The sequence below is a fragment of the Rhincodon typus genome, chromosome 1 (genome assembly GCF_021869965.1).
Source record: "Rhincodon typus isolate 14 chromosome 1, sRhiTyp1.1, whole genome shotgun sequence".
Taxonomy (NCBI): domain Eukaryota; kingdom Metazoa; phylum Chordata; class Chondrichthyes; order Orectolobiformes; family Rhincodontidae; genus Rhincodon; species Rhincodon typus.
Genome location: NC_063332.1, coordinates 7,590,255 through 7,607,385, shown reverse-complemented (window position 1 = coordinate 7,607,385; position 17,131 = coordinate 7,590,255). Strand labels below are relative to the sequence as shown.

At 44.0% G+C, this 17,131-nt stretch overlaps 1 protein-coding gene across 2 annotated transcripts in view; it reads left to right on the top strand.

Annotated features, from left to right (window-relative positions):
* The window catches only part of pcgf1 (polycomb group ring finger 1), a 59,939-nt gene that overhangs the window by 21,526 nt on the left and 21,282 nt on the right, over positions 1-17,131 (top strand). For both annotated transcript variants that reach the window (XM_048599968.1, XM_048599974.1), the window contains exons 3-5: positions 8,782-8,934; positions 9,740-9,811; positions 12,753-12,858. In XM_048599968.1, coding sequence (XP_048455925.1) covers positions 8,782-8,934; positions 9,740-9,811; positions 12,753-12,858 — 331 coding nt within the window. The remainder of the gene's footprint in view (positions 1-8,781; positions 8,935-9,739; positions 9,812-12,752; positions 12,859-17,131) is intronic.

Here is a 17,131-nt window from a genome sequence, read left to right as displayed (position 1 = left end):
TGTATAAAAATTTAGTTAGGATACATTTGGACTATTGTATGCAGTTCTGGTCTCCACACTATAGGAAGGGTGTCGAGGCTTTGGAGAGGGTGCAAAGAGGTATACCAGAATGCTGGCCTGGATTGGAGTGAATTAGCAAGGGGTGTTTGGACTTGGACTGTTTTTGCCAGAACATGGGAAGCTGAGGGATAACCTTATAAAAGTATATAAAATTATGAGAAGCATGGATAAGATGGGGAGTCAGAGTATTTTTCCCCAGAGTGGAAATGTCAAATATTCGGGGTAAGGTTTGAGGTGAGAGAGGAAAAGTGCAAAGGAGCTGTGTGAGGCAAGTTTTTTTTTACACGGGATTGTAGGTGCCTGGAAGGTGCTGCCAGGGCAGGTGATAGAAGCAGGTACATTAGCAATATTGAAGAGGCATTTAGACAGACACATGAACAGGCAGAGAATAGAGGGATATGGACCATGTGCAGGCAAATGGGATTAGTTTAGAATGGCATCATTGTTGTCACAGACATGTTGGGCCGAAGGGCCTGTTCCTGTGCTTAACCGTTTTATGTTGTGTTATTTCCAAGGTAGGATGGTGAGTGGCTTGGAGGGGAAATGCAGGTGGTGGTGGTCCCATGTATCTGCTTCTAGATGGAAGGGGTTGTGGGTTTGTAAAGTGTTGTCTAAGTATCTTTGGTGGTTTTCTGCATTGTGTCGTGTAGACAGCACAAACTGCTGCTCTGAACATCAGAGGAAAAGGATGTTTGTGGACGTGGTGTCAATTCAACGGGCTGCTTAGTTCTGGGTGATGACAAAGTGTGGAGCTGGAGGAGCACAGCAGGCCAGGCAGCATCAGAGGAGCAGGAAAGTTGACGTTTCAGGTCAGGACCCTTCTCCAGAAACGAGGAGGGGGAAGGGAGCTCAGAAATAAAAAGAGAGAGGATGGGTGGGGCTGGGGAAGGCAGGTGGGATGGTGATAGGTGAGTGCAGATAGGGAGTGGTGGGGATTTGGTCACTGAGGTTGGAGGGGTGGATAGGTGGGAGAGAAGATGGACAGGTTGTTTCAGGTCAAGGATGGGGGGATGAGAGGGAGAGTTGGACATGGGATGGGGCTGGGGGTGGGGAGATTTTAAAACTGGCCTAAACATGGATTTCACCATCAGGCTGTAGGATCCTGAAGTGGAATATGAGGTGTTGCTCCTCCAGTTTGCGGGTGGCATCATTGTGACACTGGAGGAGGTCTAGGATGGACATGTTACCCAGGGAGTGGGGGTGGAGGCTGTTTCTGAAGAAGGGTCCCGACCGGAAATGTCAACTTTCCTGCTCCCCCGATGCTGCCTGGCCTGCTGTGTTCCTCCAGCTACACACCGTGTTATCCCAGATTCCAGCATCTGCAATTCTTACTATCTCTTAGTTCTGGATGATGTCAAGTTTCTTGAGTGGTGTTGGAGATGCCCTCATTGATGCAAGGGGAGTATTCCAACACACTCCTGACTTGTGCCTTGTATATGATGGATAGATTCTGGGGAGTTAGTTATTTGCTCCAGTATTCCTTGCCTCTGACCTGCTGTTGTCATCACTGTACTTGTATGGCAAATCTAGTTGGGTTTCTAGTGAATGGCACCCTCCAGCATGTTGATAGTGGAGGATTCATTGATCAAAATGCCATTGAATGTTGAGGGGTGGTGATTAGATTGTCTGTCTTTTTGTAATTAATTCATGGAATGTGACTGTCATGGGCCAGGCCAGCATTTATTGCCCATCCCAGAAGGCATTTAAGAGTCAATCATATTGTTGTGGGTCTGGAGTCACATGTAGGTCAGATCAGGATGGTAGTTTCCTTCCCTAAAGGAGATTAGTGAATAAGATAGTTTTTCCAATAATCAACAAGGGTTTCATGGTCATCATTAGACTCTTAATTCCAGATTTTTCATTGACTTCAAATTCCACCATCTGCTGTGGCAGGATTTGAACCCAGGCCCCTAGAACATTACTTGGGATTCTGGATTAATAGTCTAGTGATAATACCACGAGGCCATGGAGATGGTCATTGTCTGGCATTTGTGTGGCACGAATGGTTCTCGAAAGAGACTGTAAGATCACTGGTAGCCATGTCCTGCATGCCCAGAAAGGGAAATGTCAAAAGTAAGTTGGAGTTGAGTGGAGAAGTACTTCCCATCTTAGCCGAACTCGTCCTCACCCTCAACAACTTCTCTTTCAATTCCTCCCACTTCCTACAGACAAAGGGGGTAGCCATGGGTACCCGCATGGGCCCAAGCTACGCCTGCCTCTTTGTAGGTTACATGGAACAATCCCTCTTCTGTACCTACACCGGCCCTAAACCCCACCTCTTCCTCCGTTCTATTGATGACTGTATCGGCGCCGCCTCGTGCTCCCACGAGGAGCTCGAACAGTTCATCCACTTCACTAACACCTTCCACCCCAACCTTGAGTTTACCTGGACCATCTCTAACACCTCTCTCCCCTTCCTGGACCTCTCTGTCTCCATATTGGGCAACCACCTAGAAACCGATATTCATTTAAAGCCCACCGACTCCCACAGCTACCTAGAATGCTCCTCCTCCCACCCACCTTCCTGCAAAAATGCTATCCCCTATTCCCAATTCCTTCGCCTCCGCCGCATCTGCTCCCAGGATGAGACATTCCACTCCCGTACATCTCAGTTGTCCTCGTTTTTCAAGGACCGTAACTTCCCCCCCTCAGTGGTCGAGAACGCCCTCAACCGTGTCTCCCACATCTCCCGCAACTCATCCCTCACACCCCGTCCACGCAATAAGAATCAAAAAAGAATCCCCCTCGTCCTCACGTACCACCCCACCAACCTGCGGATCCAACGCATCATTCTCCAACACTTCCGCCATCTGCAATCCGACCCCACCACCAAAGACATCTTTCCCTCCCCACCCTTATCTGCTTTCCGGAGGGACCACTCTCTCCGTGACTCCCTTGTCCGCTCCACACTCCCCTCCAGCTCCACCACACCCGGCACTTTTCCCTGCAACCGCAGGAAGTGCTACACCTGCCCCCATACCTCCTCCCTCACCCCCATCCCAGGCCCCAAGAAGACTTTCCACATCAAGCAGATGTTCACCTGCACATCTGCCAATGTGGTATACTGCATCCGCTGTACCCGGTGTGGCTTCCTCTACATCGGGGAAACCAAGCGGAGACTCGGGGACCGCTTTGCAGAACACCTACGCTCGGTTCGCAACAAACAACTGCACCTCCCAGTCGCGAACCATTTCAACTCCCCCTCCCATTCCTCAGACGACATGTCCATCCTGGGCCTCCTGCAGTGCCACAACGATGCCACCCGAAGGTTGCAGGAACAGCAACTCATATTCCGCTTGGGAACCCTGCAGCCCAATGGTATCAATGTGGATTTCACAAGTTTCAAAATCTCCCCTCCCCCTACCGCATCCCAAAACCAGTCCAGCTCGTCCCTGCCTCCCTAACCTGTTCTTCCTCCCACCTATCCCCTCCTCCCACCTCAAGCCGCACCTCCATCTCCTACCGACCAACCTCATCTCGCCCCCTTGACCTGTCCGTCCTCCCTGGACTGACCTATCCCCTTCCTAACTCCCTACCTACACTCACCTTTACTGGCTCCATCCCCGCCTCTTCGACCTGTTTGTTTCCTCTCCACCTATCCTCTCCTCTATCCCTCTTCTATCCGCCTCCCACTCTCTCCCTATTTATTTCAAAACCCCCTTCCCCTCCCCCTTTTCTGATGAAGGGTCTAGGCCCGAAACGTCAGCCTCTCTGCTCCTAGGATGCTGCTTTGCCTGCTGTGTTCATCCAGCCCTGTACCTTGTTGTCTCGGATTCCCCAGCATCTGCAGTTCCTACTATCTCTACTTCCCATCTTATTTGTCTATCCCACCTGTTGTCCTTAACTGAGATTTCAAGCAGCAATCCAACTCTTTGTTTCAGCATCACTGATTGGATAGGCTAGGTTTGTTTTCCTTGGAGTGGAGGACGCTGGGCGTCCTCAATGGACCAAGTGCAGGTAAGTGGGATTAGTGTAATTTGGTGTTTGTTAATTGGCATAGACACGACAAGCTGAAGGGCCTGTTTTATGCTGTATGAGCTGATTCTTTGTTGCCAGATGGAAATTATAAGGCTCAAATTAGTGACTGACTTAGGATTGTATAGCCATAGAATGTTAGAGAATAGCACTATATCCATTGACATGTTACAGCACACAGAGACCATTCAGCCCATCAAGCCTTTGCCAGCTGAATAAGGTAGCTGCCTATTTTATCCCACTTTCCGGCACCTAGCTTGTAGCCTTTAGCCCTTCAGGTGCGGACTCGGGTTCCTTTAAAATGCATTTAGAGTTTCTACCTCAATCACCAAACTGATCAGTGAATTCCAGACACCACCACCCTCATGCTCCTCTAATCTTTCTAACAATCATCTTAAACCCCACACCACCCCGCCCCCAGTAATTGACCTGTCTCCTAGGGGAAACAGGTCTTTCCTGTCTATTCTATCCAAGCCCCTCATTATTTTGTACACTTTAAGTCACATACCCCCACCCCACAGCATATTCTGTTCTAAAGAAAACAGTCCCAGCCTACCCAATCTTTCCTTATACCTCCAATTTTCAAGCCCAATCAATAATCTTGTAAATCTCCTCTGTACTCACTGCAGGAGGTACATAATGTGATGATATTATGGCATTAAGAGGTGTATTTTGTCCTGGTTTTTGTTGAAGGGAGGTTTTAAGGCAAAGGTGTCGAGCTATCTATTGAAAACCGTTAAAGTAAACAGCCTATGAGGCAACAAGGTGTAGAGCTGGATGAACACAGCAGGCCAAGCAGCATCAGAGGAGCAGGAAGGCTGACGTTTCGGGCCTAGACCCTTCTTCAGGTTTTTTTTTATGAAAGTTGGAACAATAGAAGCAGCCTGAATGGGTGGGGTGTAGGCAGGCCACAGATCCAAGATTTTTTTTGTGTTTTCAGTACTTGTCACTGAGTCTTGAAGCTGGGTAGAAGCTGCAGTGCACTCTCCCTGCTACTCTGAGTTTTCTCTTGTGTTTTTTTCTTGTCCCTTTTGGTTAATGATGCAATTCATCTGGCCCAGGTGATTTATCCTTCAAGAGGGTCAGTCTCTCCAGTACTTCCCCTTTCATTACACTTATTTTACCTAATAATTCACACTCGTCTTAACTAGAAAGTCTACATCATCCATCTCTATTATGAAGATTGAGACAAAATACTCATGAAGAACCCTGCCTACAAGTTGCCATATACATCTCCTGACAAGCCCAGTCTTCTCCTTGGTCATTCTCTTCATCTTAATACATTAATAAAGCCTCTCCAGATCTTCCCTAATTTCACATGGCCCATAATTGTCATATTCTCCTGTTGCCACCTTAATTTTTTTTTCACTTCACCCCTGTACTTTCTGTCCTTCTCCAAGCTTTGTAAAATAATATTAGTTTTGAAATTGTTTAATGCTGTATGTTTCTGCTTTAACTCGCACTGTAGAAATCTGGATAATTAGGGGATTCCATATTTGGTATTACCACCCTTTTTCTTTGGTGGGACATGTCTGCACTTAGAGCCATTAGAACCTGCTCTTGAATGCCTCCCACTGATTTCCACAGTCCTTCACATGGCTATAACCAGTCCAATCTTGCCAGATCATCTCTTGGCTTTGTAAAGTTTGCCATTGCCGAATTTAAACTTTTTACTCTTGTTCTGTATTTTTCCCTTTCCATAATGATGTGAAATCTTTGATCAATATTTCCTTAAGTCTGTATATCCAAAGGTGCTGAGCTGCCATCCTTAAACCAAGCTTTTATTTTCCCATTTATACCCAAGATATCCTGTCTGTCCCTATCCTCGGATCATATATTCATTATATTCCTAGCATTTACATAGAGTTTGCACAGAGCTAGCCAGTTTAATCTCCCACACCAGTACTATTTAATATGTTTCTTTTTCAGGCCAAAATTTAATCATTGAATCATAGGATCTGTACAGTGTGGAAACAGGCTATTCAGTCCATCGAGTCCATGCTGGCCCTCTGAAGAGCTTCCCATCCAGACTCAACCTGCTACCCTATCCCTGTCATCCTGCATTTCCCATGGCTAATCCATCTAGCCTGCATGTCCCTGGAGGCTACAGTCAATTTAGCATGGCCAATCCACCTAACCTACGCATCTTTGGACTGTGGGAGAAGACTCATACAGAGACAGGGAGAATGTGCAAACTCCACACAGACAATCACCTGAGGCTGGAATTGAACCTGGGTGCCTGATGCTGTGAGGCAGCAGCGCTAACCACTGAGCCACCATGCTGCCCTTTACCCATTCAAAGAATTTTATAGAGTCTATATTGGTGATGTTTTTGACAGAATTCCATATTCTAAGCAACCACTTTTTAAAGACTATATTTCCAGCCTTGTCTGTAATGCGGTTTGGTCCTGATTTAACCCCAGTCTTTAAAGGATTAGTAGTTCCCGAGGTACACTGGACTTTCTCCACCTCTAGGATCCTGGCGTTTCATTATTCCACAATAATGGAGCATTTACAACATGGATTGATACCAAATAAGGGAAACACACCCATCTTATGGTGGTGAATGTTAGGAAACATGGGTTTAAAGTTACCTGTACCTCCCAAAGCATTAAATTTGGTACATATCATATTTCTAATTATTTTAATATTGCACCTCAATATTCCATATTATATACTCTAGTAGGGGAGTCGATGGCCTAGTGGTATTATCACTGGACTGTTAATCCAAAGACCCAGATAACATTTTGGGGACCCGGGTTCAAATCCCGCCACGGCAGATGGTGGAATTTGATTTCAATAAATATCTGGAATTAACAGTTTAATGATGATCATGAAATCCATTGCCGATTGTTGGAAAAACTCATCTGGGTCACTAATGTCCTTTAGGGAGGGAAACTGCCATCCTTACCTGGTCTGGTCTACATGTGACTCCAGATCCACAGCAACGTGGTTGACTCTTAATTGCTCTCTGGGCAATTAGGGATGGGCAATAAGTGCTGTCTAGCCAGCGACACCCTCATCCCATGAATGAATAAAGATGCTGCAATTTCACAACTGGCTGTAAGTGGTCTGATAGTCTGAGAGTCGTGAAGGCACTATATAAATGAAATTCTTTGCTGTTTCTCAATTTTACATGTCAACAGCAGCACAATGTCAGATCTGAGAGAAACTGGATAGACCTGTACACTTTAAGTCACATACCCCCACCCCACAGCATATTCTGTTCTAAAGGAAACAGCCCCAGCCTATCAGGTCTATCAGCATGTCCGAGAGAAAAGATACTTTCTTGTTTGTATAAAGGGAACCTTCTGGTTGAGTGCATTTGGAACACTTGTTATTCAGCTCCTTTGACCTGCTCCATCACAACATAGATGATGGCTGATCTGTATTACCGCTCCTCCATTTCACCACTCTGTCACTCCATACCCTTACCTAATGAGCAGTTTTGATTCAGTTTCTGCCTGAAACATGAGCTCGTTATTTTTTTCCATTCAGTAGATCTGAATGCATTTTCTGCTTCCCATTTTCCAGTACTTGTTGTGGCTTTCAATTTCAGTTGATTGCTTGTAGTTATTGATAACACCACCAGGTGATGCTGTTTTTCCAGTAATACGCCTTCAATTGGCCCAAGAGTGAAAGGAAGTTGAAGTGGTTTCTGACTTAGTTGAGACTATGGATGTTGTGCTGTGGCCAAAAAGTACAATCACAAGATCACTCAATGACTAATTCCCAATGCTGTGTAAGGAGAGTTTTGATTAAACACTTATTGATTGCACTTTCAGTGGCATTGCTTCCCCCACCACTGACGCCACTGACACTTACAAAGGAAAGATGTTCCAACATATGGCGCCAGAACTACCAGCCATAAGTATTAGAAAGTCATGAATAAATTCAGTTGTGAATTCAAGGAAAGGTACATTATTCAGAAGGTAGCTAAGAATATGGAACTTGTCACTGCAGGGAGCAGTTAAAGCAAATTGGCCAGTTGCATTTGAGGAGTATCCGACGCTTGAGGGAGGAGGGAAAAGAAAGAACTGTGACAGGGATTAGATGAAGAAAGGCTTGTGTGGAGCATCAACATGGAATGGATCTGTTAGGCTAAGTGGTCTGTTCCTGTGCTGTTCTCAGTGGGACATCTCAGCATTGATTGGCATTGAACAGTCAGTCCCTGTATTCAATTGCCACCCGTAGTTACCTGTTCCCACCAGTATCGAAGTCAGTAACTGGAAAAGTCAGCCCAGACGGAATTGGCAAAAGAATTTCATTGGGGACATAATGGGAGATGTGAATGTAAGTTCTGTGCAGTGAGCAATAGTGATCTGGAATGTGCTGTCTGAAATGTTGGTGGAAGCCACCATTGGGTCAGAATACCGAAACACGCCCTTCTACTCTCAGCTTTTGTGCAAAGACCAAATGGATTGCAGTGGCCCGAGCAGCAACTCACCACTAGCTTCTTGAGGGCAGTTAGGGATGGACAATAAATACTAGCCCAGCCAGTAAAGCCCACATCCCAGAAATGATTAAGGAAAAAGCAGATTGAACAGTAACTTTCAAAAGGAAGTTGAATCGGTGTTTGAGAAATACTTAAATTGCAGACCTTTGTGGAAAAACTGGGGGGTCTGGGACTATTTGGAAAGTTTGGCAGAGGTGAAACACTGTATGCTGTTGTGCTTTGATGAATAATTGACACTGTGTCCCCAGATCAGTGGGTATTCTATCTTAAAGATGTCTTTTTCTTTCCAGTCTGTAAGAGTTGTATTGTGAAGTACCTACAGACCAGCAAATACTGCCCAATGTGCAACATAAAAATCCACGAGACGCAGCCTCTGCTTAACCTTAAGCTTGACCGGGTGATGCAGGATATTGTCTACAAACTTGTACCAGGTCTACAGGAGAGTAAGTTTTAAGCATGTGTAGAGGGTAAATTCTCAATATGCCAGCTTGATGCTCACTTGGTTTTACAAGTCATAAGTGTAAACTGGTTAAAACCACAAACATTTTTTTAAAAATCTGACTTCAAAACCAACTGCAATGTAGAAAGAATGATAAAAATCTGGAATAATTGGACAGGGAGCAGAGATGAAGGCCAGTACTTCTGTCCTGCACCCCACCAGTGCCAGTCAGGAGTGACTCACTGTACTTCAGTCCTGGCACCAAGCTACCAGTTTGCATCAGGAGCTCTTACTTCCTGTTATGGGCTGTTAACGTTATCTGTCTGAATCCCAGCAGATATCAGTCACTGGGCCAAGACTAGCATCTGCATTCCTGACTGATACCCTGGGTGCTGTAACTGTGCAGGTCCAGCTCTGCTCTTCTTCTGTCACACTGTAATCTAACTGTTCTTGGAGGAGGGATGGACTATTGAGGCCATTTAATTATTGGATGTTAATCTAGGAGGGTGATGTACTGGAGGGAGAATCTTTATTAGGCTATACGACCTCTTCACTTTACTTGCAGCCAATTTAACCAGGCATGGATTGTATTGACTACCCCCCACCTCTGCAATGTGAATATGTCACAAAATGTTGTCATTCATATCTCTGTGTCTCTTTAGTTTCCTCTCAGCGGTGATTCTGATTCCCTTGAAGTAGATTTCTGTGCCCTGACCCCCATGGCATCTCATTTGTATTCTTCATAATATTGGATTAATCTTGCCCTATTCAATTTGAAACTGCATGAAATATGTTCCTTCTTTTTACAGGTGAAGAGAAACGAATTCGAGAATTCTATCAGTCTCGAGGGTTGGACAGGATCATCCAACCAGTTAATGAAAGTATGGAAATGAGAGAGACTGCGAGTTCTTGTACTGTGCAGAGCTTCAGCTAGAGTGCAGCATATGCCATTGCAATTCAGTTGAATGTTGTACTATATCCAGGGATTGATTCGTGTCTGTGCAAAGTGTTGTCTTGTCATCTTTTCCTCACAGCCATGTCTTAGGCCTGTGTCCTATCTTTATTTGCCATAGGCTGTCGATACAACTGGCAAGGTTAGCAAGTATTGCCCTATTGAGCGGCTGGTGACATCAGTCATATCACCTTTTTGCCACAGGTCTGGAGTCCGAGTCATGTAAGCTAGATCACGCAAGGACACTAGATTTCCATCCCTCAAGCATACCAGTAATTCTGTAGTTTTGAGGTCACCAGTACTGATATTAGATTTTATTTTAATCTTATCGATTAGTAAGCAAATTTGAATCCTAGCCACCATGGAGGGATTTGAACTCGCATCTTTGGATCATTTGTTTAGCTCTCTGGATTACTAATCCAGTAATGTGACCACTCTGATTCTCTTTCCCCATTATGTCTCTTTCAGAGCTACATCTGGTATTTCTTCAGTACAGACAGAGACTTGTCAAAGAGCAAGCATATAGCTGTTGGCTCAGGTGCAGATTCAAGCTGTCAGCCCTCCAGAATTGTCCTGGAATTCCCAGGAGTTGAGGATTAATTTCCTGGACTCTGGCTGCAAAAAGAAAAAGCAGTAGGGACAGTTCAAAATAAAAACAAAAGGCTTTATTTTCTTTTGAGTGATTCAATTTGTTCTTTTGAGGTGACTTAAAAGGCTGTTTGGCAGGTTGAAGGTGGCAGATAGAACATAGAACATAGAACATTACAGCGCAGTACAGGCCCTTCGGCCCTCGATGTTGCGCCGACCTGTGAAACCAATCTGAAGCCCTTCTATCCTAAACTATTCCATTATCATCCATGTAATAGTACCTCTAAGAATACATCCAACCAGAACGGGAAACTCTAGGTAAGGATTTCATTGTGGCTCGGCTGAGGCTTCCCCAACCCACACAGTGGGAAAATCCTAAACAAAAACAGAAGTTGCTAGAAAAGCCTGGTAGGTCTGGCAGCATCTGTGAACAGAAATCAGAGTTAATGTTTCGGGTCTAGTGACCCTTCCTCCAGTTCTGACCAAGGGTCACCAGACTGGAAACGTTAACTCTGGCCTTCTCATCATAAATGCTGCCAGACCTGCTGAGCTTTTCCAGCAACTTCTGTTTTTGTTTCTGATTTACAACATCCGCAGTTCTTACGGTTTTTATTTAGTGGGAAAATCCCGTTGACACAATCTGTAGCATTAGCCTTTACACTGAGAAAGGGGCTGTAGGGGGAGGACAGCAGCAAAGTGGTTAGAATGTGAAACTTGCAACCATGTGAAACTGTTGAGGTAAGTAGCAAGGATGTATGTGAAGGAGGAAGAAGTGTACTGATAAGGGGAAGGGGCCTCGTGGAGAATAACACCAGCACATAGCTGTTGGGCTGAATGACCTATTTACATGCAATGCGTTTTACATATGTACACATGGGTACATTTGAAGCTGCTGGCACATGCTGGGCTGGATTAATATTGGCAGGAATGTGGCAAAGATATTCACAATTGGCTTACCAGCTAACTGAGGCTGTTGGTAAGGTGACATAAGGGGAAATGCTCAGTGCTGTGTATGTGTGACCAGGAAACACAAAGACTGAGGCAATGATTGCACCTTTTTTAATATTAAAGGGCAGTGCAGAGTAGAGCTGACTGACAAAAACCACATTATTTGTCTTAAAAGTAATGCACGGAGCTCAGTTGTTAAGGATAATAGTATGCCAGAACAGTCACATTTAATTCCAGTTCAGGACTGGAGGGAAGATGAAGGATTACCTGAAATAACTCTGCAGAGGCCAGTATCCCATCACAAAGTCTCCCTTTGTTTATGCATGGACAGTCCTTGACTTTAGTACTGCATTGTTGAGAGTCAGGTACAAGAGTGTCAATATCTCTGATGCTCACCCTTTTTACATGTCAACCAGGGCTCCCTGATTGGATCAGATTAACAACCCCAATCGGGAAACTCTTATTCTGTGAGGAACAAAAGTAGAAGTTGCTGGAAAAGCTCAGCAGGTCTGACAGCATCTGTGAAGAAAAGTCAGCGTTAACGTTTTGAGTGCTCAGACCCTTCATCCAATGAGGTCCATCATGCTGACTTTGTTATAATGACTACAGTGTCGGTGCAGTATAACAGGGAGGAGAAAGGGTTAAGTATTAGACTTTACAGACAAGTTGTTGCTGTTGGTATCTGAGGACTTGTATAGATAATTTGGGTATTGCCAGTTCTGTTTGGACAAATACCTACAGACTTCACCACAAATCCTCCCACCAGATTTCTTAGCCTCCCTCTGTCCACTTCCTATGTCTATATTATGTTTTTAGTGCCTTACCTCCTGATTTTCAAATTGGATTTTTTAAAAAGCTAACTTCTGGAAGTGTATAGCACTCCATCAACAAATGCCCTTTTATTAGTTTGGCTGGAGACCCTTCGATTTCCTGTTAAGTTGCTTCTCATGGGAAGTTTACTATTTTTCTTTTGTGTGCAGTCTGTCTGACTTGCTGGGTGTTTCCAGTTACTACTTTTGTAAAAGCCCTAATATTGGATATTATCCACCAAACAGCAGGTTTGGCTCAGGATTTTAGATACTCTGTCCCCAGCCACAGTATTCAATTGTAATTTTAAAAAAAATTGAACGATTGGCCATGATGACTTTGAGAATTCATAAGGCTCTGAGGGATTGGCGTGTGTCTGTTATCTATAGAATGACATGAAACGTATAGCACAGTAGCAGGTCATTTTGAACTAGCCAGTCTCTGTGCATGTTTGTCTGTGTCTGATCAATACCTGCTGGTGCCTGTCAATGTGTGTAAACAGTTATTTTTCTCCCCCGTTTTGTCAGCTGTGTCACCGGACCTGACCAGTTCTCCCTACACAACTTTTGATCACTCCAAAGCCCACTACTACAGATACGATGAGCAGGTTTCACTATGTTTGGAGAGACATGGGTGAGTTTTTTTTTCATAGAATTTCCTGCTAATAGGTCCCACTTCTTCTTCTTTTATAAACTGTTTGCCAACTTGTAGCTGTACTAAAATAATCTGGAAGGAATGTCATGGGAGTCAGTGAATGGGTGACATTGGATGAGGAACAGTTTTAAACATAGAAAAGAACAGCATTTGGCCATATGGCCCCCTTGTGCCTATTCTGCCATTCATCATGGCTCCTGATCCAACTCAATAGCTTGTTCCTGCTTTTCCCCCATATATTTTGACACATTTTGTCCAAGAGCTATACCCAACTCCTGCTTGAAATCGTACAATAGAGTCATAGAGATCTACTGTACCACACAAAGGCCCTTTGGCCCATCAAATTCACACCAGCCAAAATTACAACTGAATGATTCTTATTCCATTTTCAATGTTCTAGCCTTGACTGGTTTCTGTGGTAGTGAATTTTCCAGGCTGACCAGGGTGAAGAAGTTTCTCCACATCTCAGTCTTGAATGGTTTATCAGTATTCTTGGACTGTGACCCCTGATTCCAGACTCCACCCATCCTGACGCCCCCCCCGTTAGGGATCGATCTAGTTTTCTCTGTCTCTCACTGATCCCAGAAACTGCCAAGCGCTTTTGGAAGATTTTGTCTACAATGCAATTGGGCCTTGACTGAGACAAGCGACCATGGGATCAGAACGCCTCTGCCAAGGTGCAGTCCTCCTCCACCTCCTGGGCTGTGCTGAAGGAGTTGCACTAGCAGAGGTGCCACCTTTATCAGATGGTGGGTGTAAAAGATTCCACGCTACTATTTCACAGAAGAGCAAATGAATTCTCTGTCCTGTTCAATGTTTATCTCTCTATCAGCATCAGAAAAACAGACCATCTAGTCATTATCATATTGCTGCTTGTGGGAGCTTGCTGTGTACAAACTAGCTGCCTCATTTTCTACATTACAAAAATGACTACACTTCAATTGTACTTAATTATCTGTACAGGACTATGTATATAAATGCAGATCGTTCTATTCTGTTCCTGTTCTGTTATTGGGTTGGAGGGCACAGAATCTGCATCAGAAAGGGCAGGCTGGTCTCGGTTACCTGAGGGCTTTCACTTTTAAGCATCTGTCCTGAATGCTGGAGGGAGACCAGGTGGCAAGCTTCAATTCAGTGTCTAGATCTTAAGCAGTGATATTCAAAAATATCATTTTCAGTGCTGAAAATATTCAACAGCTTGGGCAGTCTCTGTGAGCAAGGCGACAAATTAGTGTTTCAGTTACAATGCTTTTGCAAAGTAGAAGGTGGGAGGGGATTGTTGGTTTCCATACAAAATTTTACCCACCCCATTCTCCCTTATTACTACTTCCCCTTCTAGATAGAAGTCATAGGGCAAGGGTAACTCATTGTCAACAATTTAAGAGAAGCGACACGGACAGGCACACACATATGCACACACACAATCCCAACCGGTTGGCCAGTGTTGTACATGGTGTGTTGCTTGGGTGAAATACTACAGCCCCCTTGTGGAAACAGTGCAAGTTTGTGTAATCTGGAAATATTAGCGAGTAAGACAGTCAGGGTGCATATGTTTCTTTTCTAATTGTTTAATGTTGTTCTTAGCCCCACACCTTTTTCATTCTGGAAACGCTGCTGAATATAAAGGTTTATTGGTTTGACAAGTTTCCCTCTCTACTTGAGAGGGTTTATCAGATTCAGGCTGGTGTTAGACTGCCTTGCATCATCTTCAGTTGGGGTGGAGTGGAGGGACACTGAAAAGGAAGCTTACGTTCACATAACGCCTCACCATAACTCATTTATTATTTCCAAGTGCAGCATGTGCAGTGAATTGCTTCAATAATGTGCTTCGTCAACAATTTTGTGCAGAGCAAAATCTCTTCAAGGACAAAAGGAACAGGTGGCTCCAAGCTTGTGGCCACGCTTCTTTTATGTCTTAACTGACTTGCCATGAATCTTGGTCTGATTACATGTCTATGAAATGTCTATCCGTGATAATCTCTTAAATGCAAGTGATGCTTCACCCTTGGCCAACCTGAAAGTTTTATTTTGCTCTGTTCACATGAGTATCACCTGCAGCAGCATATCCATCCTCTTTGTCTATACGGTACATTGGTATTTTTGACCTGAGTATAACTATTACCTGCATTGATTTTAATTATTGCATGAAGCACTTGTGATGTGTTACCTTGACAGCGGAGAGGGAATCAGGGGAAGAGAGAGAAGGGTGAGCTGGCTTTGTACAATGCAGAAGGCAGGGAGCATGTTCAATCCATACACAAAGGGAAAAAATGAAAAATTCCTATCGAGCGGCTTGTCCGAGTCCAGATTCATCACTCAATCTGGTGAATTTGCAGCAGCTGGAAGGCACTGGGGTCGATACTAATTTTAAAGCAATTAGTTTGGATGTGTTGCTATCAGCAAAGCTTGCGCACAAAGCTGTTGAAAACTCTGATAAACAGTTTACCAGCAGTGTTTAAGGAGACTGGTTCTCTTTCTGCCTGTCAATAATTTCAAATGTGCTTTCTTTTTTGTTTTTGGAGAGAAACAAAGTGATCCCAGTGAATGTTCTTTTAAAGAACAAAGAATAAAGTACTGGTTTTCCATTTGTCTGCCTTGTACAGGTTAGAAGAGTCATCTTTTCCTCACTGCAGCACCCCCCTCCCAATTTTCAGTCAGATGTCAGGCCACATCTACCTCCATTCAGCATGAGAATTTAGTTTCAATGTATTGTTGATTTGCTTCATGTGCTCTGCTGCAACAAGACCTTTAGAGAAGTGAACAGTGAGAATTCAAGAATGGGACAGAAGAACAACAGATGTAGAATGGATAAAGAGAGCACAAGAATGGGACAGGAGAAGCATAAGACTGGGAGCAGAGATGAGTGGAGTCTAGAAGTGGAATGGATAAGTAGCCAGAGAAGGGAATATTGGGGTTGGGTTGGCAGTGAGGAGGCATAGGACTGAGGTGTCAGCAGACGATGTGAGATAGGAATTGGGGGGAGCAGTTGTGTTCAGAGGACAATCAACCCAAGAGTTGGTGAAAGGAATGGGAAAAAGAAAAAGCTGGAGAAAGGGGAGTTTAACAGGGAGAAAGAGCAGCTTTGGAATCAAGAGGGAATGTGATGCTGGAAAGCCCAAAGTAGAAAGAGAACCGGACCAAATGAGTATGCATGCAGTGTATACCCATCAGTTCATTTCCACTTTGATAGAATCATAGAATCCTTACAGTGTGGAAGCAGCCCCTTCGGTCCATCGAGTCTACACTGACTCTCTTAAAAGCATCCCACCCAAACCCACCCCACACCCCCTACCCTATCCCTGTAATCCTGTATTTCCCATGGCTAATCCACTTAATCTTTCACTTCAGATATTGTTGATGTAATCAGTAATTCATTTTCAGTCCTTTTTGTTAGAGTGAGTATAAATTCTTTACTGTGCAATACAAAATCTGGATTGAAATTTGCTGCCTATTAGACCAAAAGATGTAGAAACAGAAGTGGACCTTTCAGCACATCGAATCTTCTCCATCTTCATTGTGATCATAGCTAATCTGATTATCTTCAACTCTATTTCCTTGCTTTTCCCCATAATCCTTGATTCTCTTACTGGTTAAAAATCTTTATCTCTGCCTTTTAATGTCATTACTCAACCTTAACAGCCCTCTGTATAAAAAAAAAGCCTTCCTGTTTGACTACTTTCTGAGAAAAGAAAATTCTTCCTTACCCCTGTCTGAATTGGGCAACTCCTGAATTTGAGAATCTCCTAGAATCTCCCACAAGGTGAAGCAATCTCTCCACAACTACTGTGTCAAGCTCCTAAGAACCTTGTGTTTCCAAAGGTCTCCTCTCAATTTTCTAAGCTTAAACCAGTATAGGCCCAACTTACTTAACCTTTCTTATTAGGACAGTCCCTTCATACCCAGGATCAACCTAGTGAACCTTCTCTGAACTGCCTCCAAACTTTGCTAAGATATTGTTGGATATAAGTTTATGCATATTTTATCCTGAAAATAACTGCTGTTTAAAGAAAAAACTTGCATGTATACAGATGCTTTCACAACCTCAGGGCATTTCAAAACACTTCACAGTCAATGACGTGCTTTTGAAGTGTAATTACTTTTCTAATATAGGCAATGCAGTAGATAGTTTACCCAAAAGACGAAGAAATTAATGATCAAGTTTTTTTTTTAGAATGTAATGACATCAGCCAGGTGGACCTAATAGAATGAGTTCCCTGATTTGACCAGGTTAACAGCCCCAATCAGATGCCCT